The sequence below is a fragment of the Colias philodice genome, chromosome 6 (assembly GCF_061535455.1).
Source record: "Colias philodice isolate Cphi_HAF_F1 chromosome 6, ilColPhil1 Martin Lab GWU primary, whole genome shotgun sequence".
NCBI classification, from domain to species: Eukaryota; Metazoa; Arthropoda; class Insecta; order Lepidoptera; family Pieridae; genus Colias; species Colias philodice.
In genome coordinates this window covers 13,045,087-13,066,475 of record NC_143091.1, presented here as the reverse complement: position 1 = coordinate 13,066,475, position 21,389 = coordinate 13,045,087, and the positions used below count along the sequence as shown (strand labels likewise).

Sequence of the window (21,389 nt, the reverse complement as noted above, 5' to 3'; positions counted from 1 at the left end):
TTTCCAGGTGGTTAACAGTGGTGGTACAGCTATAATCAACTGCACGTGGGGCGGCTGGCCAACTCCCCGTCTGGAGTGGCTCCACAACGGTATACCCATCAGCACAGGCATCGCAGGCGGCCGGGTGCGCGTGCAGAACAGTGGGGAACAACTTGTGATCACCTCTGTACATAGATCGGATAAAGGCGTATACCAATGCATGGCGAGGAATGAAAGGGATTCGGCTCAAGCCAGTGCTGAAGTTAGGTTGGGAGGTAAGATATACAATGTTTTAATAAGACAAGAAACATGGTGAATATTAAAAAAAAGTCTTTATTTTAGAACCAAATAGGTATTTTACTTATTAAGAACACTTCATTGTACTTATTGTAGAATTTTTCGATTTGATCAGACTGTAAAAGAGTAGGTAGGTAGGCAAGTAATCTGAATTCGGAACATTCCGGGCTAAAATTACTTTCCTATCCCCAGAGTACCGCCCACGATGCTTGGGTTAATTACAAGTGTATTTATGCTATTTATTAACGGCGTGACTTACTGCTCTAATATTTCAATCCTGTTTCACATACATATTTTATTACATAGTGATTTTATTACATAGATTGTAGCATTAACACTAGAGCGCTCGCGCCTAAAATTTTCCTTGAGTGCACGCGTGGGTCACATATGTCACCCAATACGACGCACGTTTTTTTTCATAAAAATCGTAGTTAAAAAAGTAAACGAAGTACTTATTTATGAATCAACTTTATTTTTAAGTGATGAAACAAAAAACATATCAATATTTTCTCAATTTACTTAAATTATGAGCTAAACATAAACCTCTGTGAAAAGTAACTAATTTATTACTTATTGTGATCAATCAGTTTTTTTTACTTTGGAAACTACAAATTTGGTAAAAATAATCATCTAATTATAAAGTTTAAGAATAAGTTGTTCTTATCCAATAAAATTTTATTTTCAACTAGGTTTCCGCCCGCGGCTTCGCTCACGCAGTCAAAGAAAACCCGCCTAGTTCCCGCTCCCGTGGGATTTCCGGGATTGCGTCATTTTCCCGGGATAAAAAGTAGCCTATGTCTTTCCTCGGGTATCAAAATATCTCCATACCAAATTTCATAAAAATTGGTTCAGTAGTTTAGGCGTGATTGAGTAACAGACAGACAGACAGAGTTACTTTCGCATTTATAATATTAGAATGGATAAAAAATAAGTAGGTCCTAGCACTCGAATATGAGTATTTTATTTCGATTTTAGTTACCCATATATTAATAATTTCTTAAAAGTATAAATTGATCATAAGAGCATTAAAAAATAAAAGCGGTATACTTGATTTTCACTCGTAATTGTATGATTTCAAAAACTTCCTAGAATGCTCGCGCGGGGGACATGCGTCACCCATGTACTTTTATATTTTCGCAGAGTACACTTCGTTGCACCAAGGAAGCTGACACGCTGCTAAAATTTCCGGTGATTGGTAGTCGGGGAATACCTGAGACAACAACACTCAAGCACGATTATTTAAAAAAATATTTAGCTATATATAGCACTGGGTGACCTATGTCCCCCGCGCGTGCGCTCTAGTGTTAATGTGGTTTCTAATTAGGTTAGTGGTTCCTATTCCGATTATTATATAACGAGTAAATCTGTTGCGAACCAGGATTGAATACATTATCAGTCTCTTGTATTAAGTCGAGGATTTGCAGTAAAATCAACATTCTAGACAACGGACAAAGTTCAACTAGATTTACAGTACTGAAAGCCAATTATCGTTAACTGTCAGTTTTATTCACCGCTTGAAATATCTATCGATGAATAATTGACCTTTGATTAAATAGGTCTTGAATGGATTGATGACGTCCTATATTATAGAACAAACCTTTAAGACATCAGACTAAAACTTCTTAATAAGTACATACATACATATTCAGGACAATTTTCACACACGGCACGATCTGATCCCATACTAAGCTTTCGCTTGTGTTATGGAAACCAGATGGCTGATAAACATACATACATATTTTTTTAAATAAATACTTATATAGATAATTAACGCCCAGACACAGAGCAAACATCTATGTTCATCACACAAATATTTGCCCCGGGTGGGAATCGAACCCACGACCTCTGTCTTGGAAGGCAGGGCCACTACCAACCAAGCCAACCGGCCAGTCAGTAATCTATGAACGGTATGTATAAAATATTTCAAAATGCACGGTATGTATAAAGTAATAAAAAATATCGTTATACGGAAATCGAACCTACGCAATGATATGCTAGCCTAATTCTCATATGAATATTATTATTTTGCAGATACCGCCCCAGAGTTGCAGTACACGTTCATAGAGCAGGTCCTCCGACCAGGTCAAGTGGTGACGCTCAAATGTTCAGCGGCCGGGTCACCTCCACCACACTTCACTTGGTTGCTGGACGGTCAACCGCTGAATACTATGGCTAGGGGACACCGGTTTGTTTTATAGAAATGTTTTAACAAAGATAGAGAACCAAAAGTATAGAAATTCATTACATAAACAGTTTTGAAATTAATTTAATTTAATTTATAATAATACTAGCGACCCGCCCCGGCTTCGCACGGGTGCAATGCTGATACTAAATACACTACAGAAAAATTGTGAACGTTGTATAGGTATAAAAATATAGCGGCCCGCTCCGGCCTCCGGCATCGCACGGGTATAAAATACAAAGCCGGGCGGCCGCAAACGCTACGTCCTGCAATTTTTAAATCTGTAATATCTTCGAAAATATTCACTTAAATCATACGGTGTAAAGGGCCATATAGATCTATATTAAATGAACAATGTATCCATGGTATTTAATTGGTTAAGGATTAATGCTGTATTGGTTAAAATCGCTTCGAAAATTAGCCATTATTTGTCGTAAAAAGTAAATGACAAAAAAAAGTTATTGTGGGTTATCCATAAGAGATAGACATATACCATCGCGGACTTTTCTGTAGACCTTTTCAATGTGTATAATACTTAGTACATTATTTTGATATAACTCGTAGGATTCAGCCTGCGTTTGCAATGTAAGCGGAATAAATGTAATTTTTTACGACATCACATTAGAAACCTCAAAAATAACAGTACTTCTCCACTACTTAATGGATCTTATTATACATATAAACCTTCCTCTTGAATCACTCTATCTATTAAAAAAAACCGCATCAAAATCCGTTGCGTAGTTTCAAAGATTTAAGCGTACAAAGGGACATAGGGACATAAGGACATAGGGACAGGGAAAGCGACTTTGTTTTATACTATGTAGTGATGATTATGATGATTATAGTCGGCTTTTCAGTACCATTTACCACGAACCCTTTTTTTAAGTAGATATACTAAGAAAAAAACGTACAAACTTTAAATTGATTCCAATTCTCAATACAAAATTGTTTACATCTTCCATTTTAAAAGAAAATCAACACAAATGAAAAAAGCTTACCTTTGAAAACAATGAAGCAATTATTCCCTGTAGCGTTCAAAGGAAGTTATTGTTCGATTTAAAGAAGCTTTTTCATCTTTATTTATTCTCATTTCAGATACAGTGTGGAACAATTTGCTACGAAGAACAATGATGTAGTGAGCTATCTCAATATCTCAGCGGTGAGGTCAGAGGATGGCGGCCTGTATACTTGCAGAGCAGCCAACTCATTAGGAGAAGTGTCGCATACATCTCGTCTTAATATTTACGGTAATTATACAATTATTATTAAAACAAGAAAAGAAAATAACTACTGCATAATTGAAACATTCTAATAATTTGTTTACTAATTTTCAGGACCTCCTTACGTGAGATCTATCGGACCAATCAGAGCAGTTGCTGGTCGAGAATTGATTTTATACTGCCCTTACTCCGGCTATCCTATCAGGCAAGTAATAAGATGTAGAATATTTACCAACTTTTAAAATGCATGTTAACCATCTGTAATTATCATCAAAACATAATATAATGTATGAAACTCAATGAAATATTATAGATTCATTGAAATTGTTCCTTAGAGCCAAATATAAATCTCTCATTGTGAAATGAATTTCCATCGATATTATGCACTACCTACCGTTACTACCGAGAAAATATAATTATAATCATTGGTCAATTCAAATATATTAAAACTGTAATACCACAAAAGAACAAAGAAGAAACTTGTATTCATATATTTTCTCTTTCCTACTTACACAGTTCAGTCAAGTGGGAGCGAGACGGCAAGCAAGTAGAGTGGGACGGCGGCGGCGGCGCGGGGGGCGCGTTGCGCGTGGCGCGGGTGGAGGCGGCGCACGGCGGCGCGTACACGTGCACCGCGGCCGGCCCGCACGGAGAAATCGCGCGCCGCGAGCTGCAGCTCGTTGTTAGCAGTCAGTTTGTTTGCTTTTGTAGGGGTAAAGGGTTTGGTAGATTATAACGGTAAAGATTGTGTAATGATACTAACAAAAAAAGCAAAATAAGTAAAACCTTTTAATTGAAATTTTGATAATTAAAAATTTATTATGGTAATAGTGCTCCCATAAAAAAAAGATTGGTCAATATTGAACGATTAAAAAGGCCTAATTATTAATTTACAGAAAATATTAAGTAGCTTGCTCTACATCACACCAAAGCAAAAAATGTATCTCCTTTACAGATCCACCAGAAATAGAGCCGTTCTCGTTCTCAGCAAACTTGCAGGAAGGGAAGCGAGCTCAAGTTAGCTGCAGCGTCATCTCCGGAGACATGCCCGTGCACTTCATGTGGCTCAAAGACAATGGACCAATACCATCTTCACTACAGGTAAATATGATTTCTAGAATATTCGTAGAATAACTTAAACATTTAAAAAATGATTCCGAAAAAAATATATTCTCCATCACTGAGCTCTAAAGGTTGAAACAGTAGTTATCACAAGACCTAATGATGTAAATCGGTAAATATAACGTACGATATATTCATAACCGAGCAAAGTATTTTGCACTCATATGTAACAAAATATAAATTTATTACGTACCTAGTATGTCCAATTTCATAAAAGTGAATGATCCTGCCGGCGACACATTTGGACAAACGTTGAGCGTGTTTACTGATATAGGTGGAAGAGCGAGGCGCGGATTTTTTCAGCAATCTTGTATTCAAAGAAGTGTCCGCTCGGCACAGCGGCGCGTACACTTGTGTCGCGTCCAACAGCGCGGCCAAAGTTAACTATACCGCAGAGCTGGTCGTCAAAGGTACTCGCACTGCACCGGCACTGCACCTAGACCCATCCCGCACGCCAACACCGTCACGCTTATGCACTGATGATATAGAGATGTCGACAGTCCGGGCTGGTCCGTCAGAATAATTGATGCTGCCATTTTGAATTGCTGATTTTCGGGTTAGTTGTTTTGAACTTTGGAAATTTACTTAGCTTTTTCTGGACATTTGCTTGTGTCAGGAATTTGAAGAGCATGATAGAAGAGATAGTGATGACAAATGGCAGTAATTTTATTTTTTCTGGTGGACAGAACTGTAAATTTGTCTGAAACATTGGGTCGTTACATGCCAATTTACAGCCCGAAATACTCTTACGGGTACTCTTATAGATCACAACAAATGCAATAAAAATGATCACTTTATTTAGACTAAGTTGTTTTGTTTTTGTTTTGCACATCTTTGGATTACAGATTGCTAGAAGGAAATGGTAAATAACTTCGTTTTTAAATAGTAATTTTGATAAAAAATAAGTTTTAATTTTTACGGAAGATTAAGGAAGGGCCTGTAAAATCTTTTAAGTTTTCAAATTTAATAAAATCATTATTGATCTTAATAATGGAGTTCGTACCTTAGCAAATTTTTGTCTACAAAAAAGAGGGATACACCCATTTTCATATACTTACCATATTATGTTCAATCATTTTTATGAATTATAAATAATCATAGTAGTTCATAATTTACATACATAACCGAAACATTTTCTTCGTAATCTTTTATGTAGGGAAAAGCTGCTAGGAAAGGTAAGAATATAGTAGAATTTTATGGCATATACTTTGTCAACAACTATTGGATTCACAACCAACTTTATAATCAGTTTGTATCTATTATTTCATCAAAATGTTTTAGACCTTTTTACCTAACAGCAAAATATATTCCATCAATATTTGAAAGTCTTGCCTTTAACACCTTCAATTTCTCGCATGCTGCAGTATCACCAAAGTGGGTGACGGAACCAAAGGACGAAGCAGTGCTGGCCGGCGAGCCCGTGGCCATGCACTGTGAGACCACTGGCTCGCCTAACCCACAGGTTACTTGGTTGAAGCAAAGAGGTAAGAAACTATGCATATAAATAAATCTTATTTGGAACTGGTTTTCTAACTCTGATGAATCGAAACTTGATCTTTTTGCCACATACACTGCGCTGGAGCATCGTTTTTAGTTTACAGATGGAGACTAATAAAAATAAGTAACGCTGTAAAATAATTATGTTATATCTATGCATATTAACATACTTCATGGTATCGTCGTACTTTATAATATTTTATCGTTATTTGAATTTCGACGAATTCAAGATTTTTTTCATATTTTTATGTTAAAATGCAATTAAAATGTTTTCAGCTGGATCATCATCCGACTACATCCCATTAGTGAACCTGGGAGGTCGCTTCCAGTTCCTCACGAACGGCACTCTGTGGATAGAGTCCGCTCTGCCCTACGATGAGGGCTACTACATGTGCAGGGCTGAAAATGGGGTTGGAACTCCGCTGTCTAAAAATATCTTCCTTTCTGTTAATGGTGAGTTTCTGATGTCTAAACTTTATAGATTTTCAAATTTGTTTACTTGTTAAATAGATCAAAAAATAGATAGAGCAAATTATAAGCTTTATAATATGCAAAAAATATTTGTCTTATTGTTAAGCATATGTACATCATAAATTATGAAACTAAACATTCATAGGGCGCATTTTTTTTGGCTCTATAACTAAAATCAGATGTACATACGTTTGTGTGTACAATACTTTAATTATACATACAGATGTATAATTAAAGTATCGCACACACAAACGTCGTTGCGTGCTATGTACGCAGAGCCTGCGCGGTTTGAGGTGACATCGCACAACGTATCGGCGCGTCGCGACGCAGCGGCGACGCTCGCGTGCGAGGCGCGCGGGGACGCGCCGCTGCGACTCACTTGGTCGAGAGCGGTGCGGCCGCTTGATTTGTCTACTTATAGGTTAGTAAGTGTTTTGTTGTGAAAATGAGCAATTGAAACAATTGAACTTTATCTAAACATATCCATAAAAATGATAAAAAAAATTTCAAGTATATGTTTTCTTCTTAATATTCAAAAATAAAATCACTATGTTACAGAATAAGTATATCAGAAGCGAAGACGGACAGCGGTCTGCGCTCACAGCTGTACATCAGCCGCACGGAGCGGACTGACTCGGGCGTGTACAAGTGTCAGGCCGTCAACGCGTTCGGACACAGCGACCATTATATCTACTTATCCGTCCAAGGTATATATGTATTTACAAATACATATACATGTAATATTGCTCGTTTAACTTGATACTTTAAATTATGTTGTTAAGTTATTTCTCAATGAATGTGATGACTTAGAATAGAAGAAATATCAATGACTTTATTTAATTGTTTGTCGAAGTCAAGACGTCACCCATCATGCTGCATGTTAACGCACCTACGTACGTAATTGCAAGTGTTCAGGTTTGCATCATCGTGCGGATTTTTAACGCACTCACGCACGTAGTTGCGTTTGTTGAATTCACGCGGCTCTCATTCATTTCATTTGACCTCTAATTATGATAATATGTCGCCTGTACAGAGAAGCCAGAGCGTCCTCAATCGCTTTCCGTCACGGAGATCCAGTCCCGCGCGGTGCGGCTGTCCTGGAGCCAGGGCTTCGACGGCAACTCGCCGCTGGCCGCGTACGCCGTGCAGCGCGCCGCACTGTCGGCCGCGGGCGCGCTGCGGGCGGACCACTGGGACGCGGCCGACACGCTCAACGTGTCCGTGCACGGCCCGGACCATCCGCACCTCGTGTAAGTGTTGTGTTGTTTTAATACTCGCCTGTAGGGCCAGTTCCACCCGTATATCGTGTATATACCGATTGTCGGCGGGCCACTGTGGCGTGGGGTACATGTTCGTGACGTCACTGGTTTATCCACATCTCTTGTATGTTGTTGTTTTAGTTTAATTTGGTACTGGATGGACTTGATCAACTTTATGATTATAAGAAATTTAAATTAAAGTAGCTTATTCGGAGTTCTGAAATAAAATAAACTTAACAGATATTTTGTTTTTCAGGCTAACTAAAAAGGGAGACATCCACTACGAAGCTCTACTCAGCGGGTTAAGGCCTCATACGGCATACATGATACGGATCGCTGCCATTAACCAGATTGACCGAAGCGCTTACACTGAACCCGTTGTGGTAAAGACACAAGAAGAAGGTAAGTTATCTTACCTTACCTACCTAATCAATAGTCGGCTGTATATTATATAGTTATAATGTTATCAATGATCTGCTGAGAAAATATAGGATAACAAACAGTAGGTATATTAAATATTTGTTGCTACTGCCAGTCTGTACTTGTTTTAACTAACATTAAATTTCTAGCATTACTTAATTCTAGATAAAACAATGTCATATAAGTGCGTAGTGTTATATATCGAAACGTCTTATCTCTCACTTATATACTGTATATTACATATTATACGTTATGTAGCACCGTCGGAAGCGCCGAGCGCGGTGCAGGTGAGCGCGGCGGGTCCGGGCGAGCTGCACGTGTCGTGGCGCGCGCCGCCGCGGGACGCGTGGCACGGCGACCTGCTCGGGTACTCGGTCGCGTGCACAGAGCTCGCGGTGGACGGGATGCACGGGAACGCTACGAGGTGAGTGACACATTACTGACAAATAGGAACAAACTGTGTTCAAACCACTTCATAGTATCACTACATAGTATAAAACAGTCGCTGATGCTGTCCGTCCTTAAATCTTTAAAACTACGCAAGTAATGTGCAGAAAGCTAGTCATTTATAATCACTAACTATTACTATTATATTGATAATCGTTTATTTATTACATTATGCTTCGTTTCTATACTTTCCACACTGTCCGTTCGATACTTTTCATATTATCATAAATTAATTCAAATGTTATCAAATTTTTACAGAACGCTAACAGTAAACGGGTGGTCGGCGACGGAGCTAAGTCTGTCGTCGCTAAAGAAGTTCACGCGGTACGAGGTGCGCGTGCGCGCGTTCAATGGCGTCGCTGCCGGACCCGCATCTGCACCCGTTACTGCTACCACACTTGAAGGAGGTATTTAAATACCAATCTGTTAGACACATTAAATAGAAACAAATTCTTATTGTGTGATGCACCAGTTATTTTTATTTGTCACAGCATTAACAGTAAAAAATATCTGTAAAATTTCTACAAACATGCATTTTCTACATCAACAACAGCCCAACTGCAACGCCTATATTACGAAACAATATGCCATCGTAATAATGTATACTGTCGTATAGTACCCGAGGCAGCTCCATCCCGCGTGACATGCTCTGCGCTGTCGTCCTCAAGCGCGAAGGTGTCGTGGGGCGCGCCTCCACCCGCACTGCGCGGCGGCATCATACAGGGGTACAAGGTCATCTACGCGCCGCTCACTAGTAACCATGGTGAGTGAATACAACACACACTACTGAATAAATCTACTTAGAATACTTCTGGTCACATACACTACACACGACTAGGACTATACACTAAAGCCAAAACTAACAACGGTGAGTCGGTGAATGCTGATGTAGACAGCATAATACACTTATTACGTTCACAGCACATGGACAAAATGATTACACAACAAACACATCAAAACTGTTGCATATTTGAAAATAATGGATCGATTAGAATTAATTCTTAATTAATCTAATTCTCAACTAAACTCCTGATTTAGAAATTATTGCTATATTTGTGATACATTTATCATTTATTAATTTCTCATTTAATATTGATCATAATTCCAGCGGATGTGGCGGAAATCAAGCGGGTAACAACAACAGACACGTACCTGCACACGCTGCACAAGTACACCAACTACTCGGTGCAAGTGCTCGCCTTCACCAGTGCGGGAGATGGGAAGAGAAGCCCGCCTGTGTACTGCATGACTGAGGAAGATGGTGAGTTTGCAGTAGTTTGGTAAGGAGGAAATATAGCAATCATACCACTTTAAAATTTTTCAAAATAAAGTATTTTATTATATATAAGATAAATTAATAAATATTCAGTAAATGACTTAAAGTAGCTAGCTACTGGCAAAAGTATTAAATCCAGTAGTGAGTATATGGTGAATGTGATTTATAAACATATTTTCTAATATCTATTCATACCTCTGTAAATATTGTTTAATCGTTACAGTTCCATCGGCTCCAGAAAAGATCAAAGCTCTCGCGTACTCCAGTGACTCGGTCCTGGTGAGCTGGTTACCACCTCTCCATCCAAACGGCATTATTTCACACTACACTGTCTACTATCGAGAAGCTGGCAGGTAATTACAATAATTCTTGGTTATGGAAATATATTATGACATCTTTTTCGATACGTTTCACGCACAAGTTAATGAAAATTTATTTGACACATTTGGAAAGCTAATCGGAAGTGTTTTAAATTTTTCAAGAAAATTACGCTGGGTATCAACTTATCTGGCACATACAGTGCTAGGCTTTATAAAATTTTCCAATTGTAATATCAAATTTAAAATCATCTTGAAGGTATCGTTGCTCACTTGACTTTAGCTATTTTTCTTATATAAGGTTTTTCACCATATAATTATGACAGGTACGTTTTTATTAACACGTTTTGTGCATATTATCCAGGTTGGGAAAGCACTCGAGTTTCACAGTGGCTGCGGAGAAGAGCCCTGAGCTGGAGCTGCTGTTCCAGGTGCGCAACCTGATGGAGAACCAGCTGTACGAGTTCTGGGTGTCCGCCACCACCGGCTCGGGGGAGGGGGAGTCCACGCTCGTCGTGGGACAGGGACCCAGTGCTAGGAGTAAGATTGCATAATATCCTGTCTGATCGAATAGTTTAGGCATTAAATATTATGTTATTATTTGATATACACAGTAATTTCCTTCAAAAAGAGCGGCCTTCCTTGTGGAAAAAAGCTGATGGCAATTCAACATTTTTACTTGTTTTGCACTGCATGGAAAATACATATTTTGAAAAAATTTTAATGTATATTCTTTCCTAGAAACAGAAAAAATATTTCATGGACCGATCGTAATCAAGATTGAGGCATGTTTATTTACATGGTTAATAGGTTTTTTTTTATTCTTAACAATGCAGTACCAGCGCGTATAGCATCGTTCGGCGGGGTGCGCGCGGTGCGCGTGGGCGAGGGCGCGCTGCTGGCGTGCTCGTGCGTGGGCGCGCCCGCACCGCGCTCGCGCTGGGCGCACCGCCTCGACCCCGTCACGCACCACCACTTCTACCAGGTCACGCGCAAGGGACACCTACATATACGCGGTAAGTTGTCGGGTTAGTTCTATGACTGAAGTGAGGTCTTTGTTTTGAGTGATGTTTTTTTTTAACTTAGATCAGTATATCTACTTTTAACTAGCTGCGCTTCGCGGTTTCACCCGCGTTACTCTGCTCCTGTTGTTCTTAGCGTGATGATATACAGGGTGTAATCGTTAAGTGTGCACAGGCGATTTTTCCGTAAGTATTACAGATAACATAAAACTTTAAACTGATATCGAAAGTACTTAACCTAATGAGTAAAATGGCGGTAATAAATTTTTAAAAATAAATCGAGAAATAACAAAAAAAAACCGGCCAAGTTCGAGTTGGATTCGCGCACCGAGGGTTCCGTACAAATAAGTTTAAAATTATTAAAAAAAATATATTATGTGATGTAACTAAAAATTTATGGTTTTCGTAATGTTTCCTTTATCTATGCTATAAGACGTTGCTTCGTACCAAATTTCAAGATTCTGAGTTCACGGGAAGCACCCTGTAGGTTTTGATTCCCTTGCAAGTTTCGAAAATTTGCGGCATAAACGGCTGTATCTTTTGATTGCGTTGGCTTAGAAGTTTGATTTTTTCACAGCTTCAAGGGACAGTAGACTTGAGTAATTCATATAAATTTCAGCTTCATACCTCCACGCGTTCCTGAGAAAAAGGGTCTTGACAGACGGACAACAAATTAGTGATCCTATAAGGGTTCCGTTTATTCCTTTTGAGGTACGGAACCCTAAAAATTATCTTTAAACCTCCCATACATTAAAATGCTCGGAAAATCCCTGGGAAAATCCCGGAAAATGCCTGAGAAATGTCTGAAAAATATCCGGAAAATGCGTGGAAATTACCGGAAAAACTGTAGAAAATGCCTGGAAAATCCCTGGAAAATGCCTGGAAAATATCCGGAAAATGCGTGAAATGTCCGGAAAATGCCTGGAAAATGCCTGAGAAATGTCCGGAAAATGTCTGGGAAATGCGTGGAAAATCTCCGGAAAATGCCAGGGAAATGTCCGGAAAATGTCTGGGAAACATCCGGAAAATGCGTGGAAATTTCCGGAAAAACTGTGGAAAATGCCTGGAAAATATCCGGAAAATGCGTGAAAGTGTCCGGAAAATATCCGGTAAATGCGTGGAAATTTCCGAAAAACTGGAAAATGCCTGGAAAATATCCGGAAAATGCGTGAAAATGTCCGGAAAACATCCGATAAATGCGTGAAAATGTCCGGAAAATGCGTGAAAATGTCCTGAATATATCCGGAAAATGCCTGGAAAATTCCGGAAAAACCGTGGAAAATCCCTGGAAAATATCCGGAAAATGCGTGAAAATGTCCGGAAAATATCCGGTAAATGCGTGAAAATGTCCGGAAAATGCGTGAAAATGTCCGGAAAATATCCGGTAAATGCCTGGAAAATCCCCGGAAAATGCCTGGGAAATGCGTGGAAAATCCCCGGAAAATGCCAGGGAAATGTCCGGAAAATCCCCGGGAAATGCTTGGAAAATGCCCGGAAAATGCCTGGGAAATTCCCGGAAAATGCCTGGGAAAATCCCGGAAAATAACCGGAAAATGCCAGGGAAATGTCTGGAAAATGTCTGGAAAATATCCGGAAAATGCGTGGAAATGTCCGGAAAAAGCGTGGAAAATGCCTGGAAAATCCCTGGAATATGCCTGGGTAATGCCTGGAAAATATCTGGAAAATATCCGGAAAATGCGTGAAAATGTCCGAAAAAAGCGTGGAAAATGCCCGGAAAATGCTCGGAAAATCCCCGGAAAATATCCGGAAAATGCGTGAAAATGTCCGGAAAAAGCGTGGAAATTTGCGAAGTAATTAAAGCAGAAATCCAAAAAAGAAAAAGAAAGCTAAAATCTTTCATAGGTATTAAATGTATATGGGATATTCATATTTCATACTTAATGTATGGGAGGGTTTAAAGATAATTTTTTTGATATTTCTCGATTCATTTTTAAAAATTTATTACGGCCATTTTACTCATTAGGTTAAGTACTTTCGATATCAGTTTAAAGTTTTTTGTTATCTGTAATACTTACGGAAAAATCGCCTGTGCACACTTAACGATTACACCCTGTATAGCCTATAGCCTTCCTCGATATGCTATAGCTAACACCGAAAGAAAAATTTCAAGTCAGATCAGTAATTTTTGAGATTAGCGCATTCAAACAAACAAACTCTTCAGCTTTATAATATAAGTATAGATTTGAAAACCTAACAGGACAATTTTCTCTCTCTGCTCTATTTCTGTATCCGTACCATGTGACTTGCAGAAGTAAACGAGCAGTCATCGGGCAACTTCACGTGCACAGCGCACAACAGCATCGGCGAGGACTCGATAGTGTACGTGGTGTGGGCGCTGGGCCCGCCCGGCGCGCCCGCGCTGTCGCTGCAGTACACCACCGCGTCCAGCGTGCGCCTGCTGTGGCGCCTGCCACCCGCCGACTCGCCCGTGCTCGGTGAGAAAAGAAGAAAGACAAACAAAAAAGAGCGTGTGCGTGCACACGTGTTAGAAGTGAAACTTCTTTGGCAAGTTCAAAGATACCATAATAGTCCGCTCACGCCATGAGGTGACGGTATTGCCATGAAATATTACTCTTAACGCGTCTAAAGAAGTTTCACTTCAAAAAATAAACAAACACACTTTCACATCTATACATATAATAAATCTGTAGAAGGGTCAATTCTGTACATTGAAAATATTGAAAAAATAAATAGTAGGGGGTGTTACTGGATCGATACCAAACCCAAATATGTGATTAAAAAAATTTTTGTCTGTCTGTCTGTCTGTCTATCTGTCTGTATGTGAAGACATCACGTGAAAACTAACGGTTCGATTTCGATGAAACTTGGTATAATTATACCTTATTATCCTGGGCGTAAAATAGGATACTTTTTATCCTGTAAAAATACGTAGAAAAAAAATTAATCTTAATTTTTCAGTTTTATCTTTAGATTCTATTAGTCCATGGTTTTATCCATAGACGTTGTTCTGTAGAACCGCGAACACACGTTGCGTATTATTATAGGCCTAGCCGTATTTGGGTCCAATAGATATTTATAAGATGCCATTGTCAGAGTTATTGGAGAAATAAACCATCCACGCAAAGACCGACATCCGCGCGGACGGAGTCGCGGGCGGAAGCTAGTTTATAATATTAGTAAGTGTGTACCATTTTAAACCGACAAAAGCAGATCCAATAGTATTTTCTTTACAAATTTTTAACATTTATTTTTTGTAAATCATTTCAGGTTACGTCCTTCATTACAAACAAGCATCAGAACAAGAATGGCACAGCGTGGAACTATCGCCCGAGCTGACGTCATACACGATGGACATGTTGAAATGCGGCACCTCGTACAACGCAAAGATTCAAGCGCAAAACAAAATCTCGTTAGGTCCCCCGAGTGAGGTTCTCACTGCTACAACTAGAGGAGGACGTACGTTTTTTTTCTTACGTTTTAATTAATTTTTACAAACATTTTCATATTTATTTCAGTCAGATATGTGTTCGGCCGTGGCCGTAAATGAACTAGTATCTATGACCGAGACTACAACGATGGCTGTGCCTAATGCCTATGACTACGACCACGAATCTCGACAACCGACCACTATAGCGATGATCAAGATATTTATTGTATGCGCCAGGTCCCAAGCCACCGAAGCCGGAGGAGCACGTGCACATGAACGCGACAGCGATCAAAGTGAACCTGTACGCGTGGCGCGACGCCGGCTGCCCCATTCTTGGCTTCCGCCTCGCTTACCGCCGTGCGGGGGATGAGCATTGGATCAAGGTCTCTAATCTCTATCAACGTAGCTATTTTAGCATACAATTTTTTTTATTCCTGCTTTTTCGACGACTAATATAAGCGCATCTAGCTTGACTGATATTGCATGTAGTGTGATGTTACATAATATAAACTAGCTTGTTAGTGAAAGCAGCAGCAGCAGCTTTCCTGTTGATTTGTAAATAAATTGATTTTGGCCTCATTTGGCAACTCAATGGATATCCCGCTGTACCTAATAAAAAAAATATGTGGATACTGAAAAATTAAATAACCTAAATTGAACAAATTAATATTGTAGGTGGGCGAGACGCTGACGGGCGCGAACCACGTGCTGGGCGAGCTAGCGCCGGGAACGTGGTACGAGCTCATGGTGGAGGCGTGGAGCGACGCCGGCGCCGAGCGCGTCACCCTCCTCGCAGATACGCACACGCTTGCTGGCGGTATGTGATATTAATATCATCAAGTAATAACCAAAAATAGATGAATAAGATGTATTCCTTAAGTTGGTGTCAAAATATTAACTTTTAATGTGCTTGTAAGAATATCGATACATTAGAAGAATTAATTTAACACGGTATAAAAAAAACATTTACATTCAAAATACCTATAAGGATTTTGGTACAATTTTTACTACGTAAGTTCGTTTATATTCTTGAAATTCTGGAACAAACACAATTTATTATCCACTTTTATTAACTTTCAAATTATATTTCATTAGTATACCTACGACTGATTTCGTATCATACTCAGTAACATCATTAATGTTGTAAACGTAGTAATTAAGATACCTCTAGCCACAGAAAAATAACTAGTAGCTAGCTACTCTAGCATAAAATTATTATGTAATTACATAAACAACTATCGTATTTGTGTGTACAGGTCGCATTCCGTCGCTGCGTCGCGCGGAGCCGGGCAGCGCGGCGGGCAGCGCGCGCACGGGCGGCGTGCGCGCCGTGCTCGTGTCGTGCGCCGCCGCCGCCGCGCTGCTCGCCGCCGCGCTCGCTGCGCTGCTCTGCTTGCTGCATGCTAAGCGCAAGTGAGTGCACACACACACACACATACACCTATACTGCCAGGCGTTATACAAAGACAAACCTCTGAAATACACCGCACACGTACACACTTCGTAGATCTTTAATGAATCCCTGAGCTAAAATTCTAAATCTACTTCTAAACCAGTAGACCTACTAGTACCTACAGACCTGTACCTACTGAATATAAAAATAGCGTATCCATGAAATATTTCAACTTGCATAATATTTTAAAATTATTCTAACTAAGTACTTTTATATAAAAGTTACGCACGATTCTCATTCACAGATTTTTCTGTTTCTCAAATGACCATTACCTAAGGGACAACAGGAAGCTCAGCGAAAGCAATGAGGCTGAAAGAGAAAAGCTTAGAGAGGGACAGAAACTATATTCATCGTCGTCTATCAATGGCAACGAGAAGTCCAATGATGACTCATCAGGTAATAAAAAATCTTTTCTTATCTTTTAATGATTCACCACAGATAATATAATACTATTATACTAGGAATCCTGTAATTTTACCTGAATAAAACTGCATTCTGTTTTTATTTCACACAACGAATTTTCCATCATGTTTAACTTTCGCAGAATGATAACAAGAAACAATACTTTATTCACCTTTCATTCGGTATATTGATTTTGATTTCGTGCTGTAATGTTATAATACTATGAATGTGTATACTAGCGGAGCTGTATGAGATCAGTCCGTACGCAACGTTTGGCGGCGCGGCGGCACACTCGCTGCAGTTCCGCACGCTCGCGCGCCGCGACGATGACGCGCCCGCGCCGCACCGCCGCCGTCGTGCTTGTGATCACTATCGATACGGTGAGCTAGCAACGCACACGGAATACAATAATATATCCTGTAGGTACACTGAGTACAGATTGTTCATTGCATACTGTACACTTCACATAGCAAAGTAAAACACACAGAATATTGCACACACACACACACACACACACACTGTACACTGCTATAAAATACTTTACTTACCCACACTATTTTATGTGTGTGTTTGAGTACTGAACTTATCATGGCGCTTTTTACTCAGTACACAAAGATGATATGTATAATCTTCGTGTATAACAGACGAGTCGAGCCTGTCGAAGTGCAGTACAGTGGAGGCGCGGCACCGGCTGCGCGCGCCGGCCGCGCCCGCGCCCCTCGCGCCCGCACCGCCCGCGCCGCCCGCCTGGCGCGAGCGCTCCGACTCGGACGACTACAGTGACAGCGCCGCCAACACCACCACTAAGGGTAAGGCGGTAGGACAATTTATTAAGGCAGCGTTGTGGGGACTTACAAATGATGGACAAAGGTGTAGATGATAAAAGCCTATTAGAAATAAGAAAAATGACAATGTGTAAAGCTAATTAGATTTTCCTTGCAACATACAATTGTTTTATGAACTGAATTTATAATTATTAATCTGCGTTATGAATCTAGTATTATTCAGTTCAGAAAACTTCTATAATATTAAGTACCCGTTCTTAAGCATTCGTAAAAGTCAATCTTATTGTTACTTTTGAGAAACGTTACACCTTAAATTACAAAGTATACCAAGCCCAATAATGATGAACAGGTTCAGGCTCGGGCGGCGGCAGCGCGTACGGCAGCGGGCGGCGCACCGCCAGCAGGTAGACCAGGTACCTCCCCGACACCCGCACACCGCACCCGCACAACCACACCCCACACCCCGCACCTTACACCCCATACCCTGCAATTAAACCTAATATACACCGCATTCTCCCATCACTTCTATGCTCCACACAACAAGTCAACGTGGAGATCAATATGCCAAACTGCTAGATATCAATTACATCCATACACAAGAAGAAAACAGAAAATCTAACTTGAAATGTCTTATCACAGCACCAATTTTCGAACAACCCAGATTTTAATTTACAATAATAATTATTTACCATTTACATATTTTGAAGTTGTAGAGTCAGAAATTATTGTCCGTTCATATCACACTGCCATCTTATCATTTTTCAATACGACGCCTACAGGTCCTGTATCCTGTGCCTTTTCCATCTTAAATGACCAAAACAGCTTTAATGTAAGCCTCAAAACACAAAAAGACGTGTAATTCACGCACAGCTTTATAATTGCTCAATAATTTCTAACTACCCTCATTTGTAACAATTTGTCTATTTTATGTTTATCCATACAGCTTATATCCCTGAATGTATTTGTATAAGTGGTAAAGAATGGTTTTAACACTACATTAATGTGACTAGTGTTTCTTGTCCGTCAGCGGAGGCCCGGCCGGGAGCGAGCTCTCGGGGTGCTTCGCCCCAATACCCCCTGATATATCTTCATTGATAGATAAGTAAGTAAGATACGAGTTTTAAAAAGTGTTTATTGTGTAAATTATGTTGGGAAAAGAGAGCTGTCTTTTTTCCCTCTCGTTTCTTTTCAAAAACTTGAACAAATATTATAAAATTGAACTAATATCTATTAATTTCAGATACCAACAGCGAAAGGAACAAGAAAGGCGGGAATGTACGATACACGTGTAACATTCCACAGTCCAATATATAGTTTTTATACATGTTTAGGGAGCTCGTCAATCTTAGTTCTAATGTATAGGATGATAGGGACTAAAATGGCATGTTATTGCGATTTAGGGGTGGTGTACATGTAAAAATAGGCCTCATCTCTGCCACAAAAAATATGTTAAGAAAATATATTGAATACCAATAATGGTCATAGCTTGAATTCTTGATAGTCAATCTAAGTTTTCCGTCTGTTCTTGCTTGCCAATTTGATGGTTATTTTATAAGCATCTTCAAATAAAGCTTAGACTCTAACGGCATTGGATTCTGTTTATATTTCTGAGACTTGAACGCTTTGGAAAGTAATGGGAACAAAGAATCTAAGAATGGAAGAAACTACTATTTTTAATCTGATAACTTTATCGTATATAAATTATTATTGGAGAGATGATTTGTTTTCTCAGTTTTCATTCAACGCTAATAGAAGTTCATAAGGATCAGAAAAGTGTAACGGAACTCATCGTTATTATAGAAAATGATTTTCAGCATGATCCTCTTTTTGATGTATAGGTAGGTAGCTACCTACATATTATTATGTTTTATTTCAGTAGATATTAATTATACTATCAAAAATCACAAATAATTTCGACCTTTATTATGTGTATAGTGTGCTCTCTTTTATGTACTTATTTTGTATACCTATTAGTTTTTAACATTTAAATTCCAAGTTCGAGAAACGATAGAACAAAATACCCTTCCAAAACACATTTCTACACGTTTTATTTGCTTAAGAGCGCGACTGATTTTAGCATGAATAACTTATTGTTATTACCTATTATGAACAAAATATAATTATGTTCAAGTTTACTAAGAACTTTTATACTTCTCTCCTGCAGCGTATTTTCCTCCTCAACTTTTATAGAATGTAGGTACTTTTTCTAAGAAATTAAATGAAAAGAGATGAACGGAATTAATTACTTTAAAGTTTAACGTTTAAAATATAGAGCATGACTTTCGTAGTTCAAAACTTAAATAATATAACTGAAAACTTATATTTTGCTGATTATATAATGAAAAAAAAATATATCCCTTCGGGTGACTTTAAATATTTATAAACCAGTAAAAAATTAAGGCCATTGAAAACCGTTTTATATTGCTTAGGATAGTATATGGCAAGAAAATTATAATAATTTCCATTTTAAAACTGGTATAGGTACTTGTAAATTACACGAACATTACATAATGTGCCAAAAGTTACCATGAATCTCATCTGTACTAACTTTCAAAAATGCTTTGCAAATTGTAGAGAACATTCCGTAACTAAAGTTACATTTGTGTGAACATCTATAACTCGCTTTCGCAAGGATGTTAGAATATAGTATGACGAATGGGAAGTGAAAAATAAGTATGGGAAGTGTAAAATAGCATACTGCGTCTGTATGTCTTCACGCTACTAAATAAAGGTACTAAAATTCAAGATGTAGTTAACTAATACAGGAAATGTTTAATTTTAAAAGTGCGTTATTTTTAATTATTATAATATGAGATAGGCGAATTAACTTGCTTAAATCGTGATTAAAATTGAGACACCCCATTGGCATAGTAGGATAAGTTGTTAACATTATTGTGATTTATTTTAATGCTGTTAAATGTGACGGTAGATTTATAACTTGTAAATAGTAGGAAATGATAGGTGTTTGCTGTGTGACTACAATTCTATGTCATTTGATGACCTTAAAGCAAGGATCAATGGGAAACCCATAATTTTAATTAAATTATTAAATTTATAAATAAACGACATAGAAAACATCTAACTAATCTAAAAATATTCGTATTAAAATTTATGATAACTGCCTAGTTGCTTTTGAATGTTCAAGCAATAAATAGCAAAAAATTCAGAAGGCATTGATTTCTATTTCAGACATGAAACGAAATTTATTTGCTCAACGTAATAATTAAAATAAAGCATTTAAAATTTTTCTTACTTAAAATTTTATATACCATACAAAATACAAAAATTTATGAAAATGAAATATGTTTATTTCGTTAAAATGCAGCATTTGAGTATGAAACGCGAGCCTAGAGTAAACTTGACCCAGATGAACCGTGACCCTTGTGGCCCTCGTCCGGACGAAAATAGTCTCTTCATGTTAGGGTTCCTTGTTATGAGCTTCGTGAAACTAGTGACAAAGGAATTCACCGTGTATTCTTACTATGTTGCATTATAATGACCATGACGTAAAAAAAAAGAAATAAACTGAAACCTAATTTAAAATGAAGTCGTTAAAATATTAAACAGCGAGGTCCGTTGTACAGTCCGTTTGAAATCGTTGCAAAATATTAATTAAAACCCCAAAAAATATTACACGTTATGGAAAAAGTTAATAATGTACCTATATACCTACTGTAGGAACATAGGTGTAGGTACGCAAAAATGTCGCATGTCTGCGCTTTACTCTTTGAATATTTCAACGGGAAACCATTCCATTTTAATTGCATGTTTTATTTCACTGGAAGACATAAAGATATGCTTCAAATATTTAAAACAAAATGCAAACCTCGT

The 21,389-nt window shown here is 38.5% G+C and overlaps 1 protein-coding gene across 1 annotated transcript in view; it reads left to right on the top strand.

Moving 5' to 3' along the window:
* Positions 1 to 19,928, top strand: part of Dscam3 (Down syndrome cell adhesion molecule 3) — a 109,663-nt gene extending 89,735 nt beyond the window's left edge. The window contains exons 8-38 of the mRNA XM_089696855.1: positions 8 to 254; positions 2,308 to 2,461; positions 3,554 to 3,705; positions 3,793 to 3,883; positions 4,195 to 4,367; positions 4,634 to 4,779; positions 5,075 to 5,210; positions 6,165 to 6,284; positions 6,574 to 6,750; positions 7,045 to 7,189; positions 7,327 to 7,475; positions 7,802 to 8,018; positions 8,284 to 8,429; positions 8,706 to 8,871; positions 9,153 to 9,301; positions 9,511 to 9,657; positions 10,003 to 10,155; positions 10,394 to 10,523; positions 10,852 to 11,027; positions 11,324 to 11,503; positions 13,780 to 13,965; positions 14,759 to 14,947; positions 15,156 to 15,301; positions 15,594 to 15,735; positions 16,175 to 16,331; positions 16,616 to 16,767; positions 17,013 to 17,153; positions 17,418 to 17,582; positions 17,908 to 17,962; positions 18,586 to 18,660; positions 18,799 to 19,928. Coding sequence (XP_089552981.1) covers positions 8 to 254; positions 2,308 to 2,461; positions 3,554 to 3,705; positions 3,793 to 3,883; positions 4,195 to 4,367; positions 4,634 to 4,779; positions 5,075 to 5,210; positions 6,165 to 6,284; positions 6,574 to 6,750; positions 7,045 to 7,189; positions 7,327 to 7,475; positions 7,802 to 8,018; positions 8,284 to 8,429; positions 8,706 to 8,871; positions 9,153 to 9,301; positions 9,511 to 9,657; positions 10,003 to 10,155; positions 10,394 to 10,523; positions 10,852 to 11,027; positions 11,324 to 11,503; positions 13,780 to 13,965; positions 14,759 to 14,947; positions 15,156 to 15,301; positions 15,594 to 15,735; positions 16,175 to 16,331; positions 16,616 to 16,767; positions 17,013 to 17,153; positions 17,418 to 17,582; positions 17,908 to 17,962; positions 18,586 to 18,660; positions 18,799 to 18,850 — 4,614 coding nt within the window. The 3' untranslated portion in view covers positions 18,851 to 19,928. The remainder of the gene's footprint in view (positions 1 to 7; positions 255 to 2,307; positions 2,462 to 3,553; positions 3,706 to 3,792; positions 3,884 to 4,194; positions 4,368 to 4,633; positions 4,780 to 5,074; positions 5,211 to 6,164; positions 6,285 to 6,573; positions 6,751 to 7,044; positions 7,190 to 7,326; positions 7,476 to 7,801; positions 8,019 to 8,283; positions 8,430 to 8,705; positions 8,872 to 9,152; positions 9,302 to 9,510; positions 9,658 to 10,002; positions 10,156 to 10,393; positions 10,524 to 10,851; positions 11,028 to 11,323; positions 11,504 to 13,779; positions 13,966 to 14,758; positions 14,948 to 15,155; positions 15,302 to 15,593; positions 15,736 to 16,174; positions 16,332 to 16,615; positions 16,768 to 17,012; positions 17,154 to 17,417; positions 17,583 to 17,907; positions 17,963 to 18,585; positions 18,661 to 18,798) is intronic.
* The last annotated feature ends 1,461 nt before the right edge of the window (positions 19,929 to 21,389 follow it).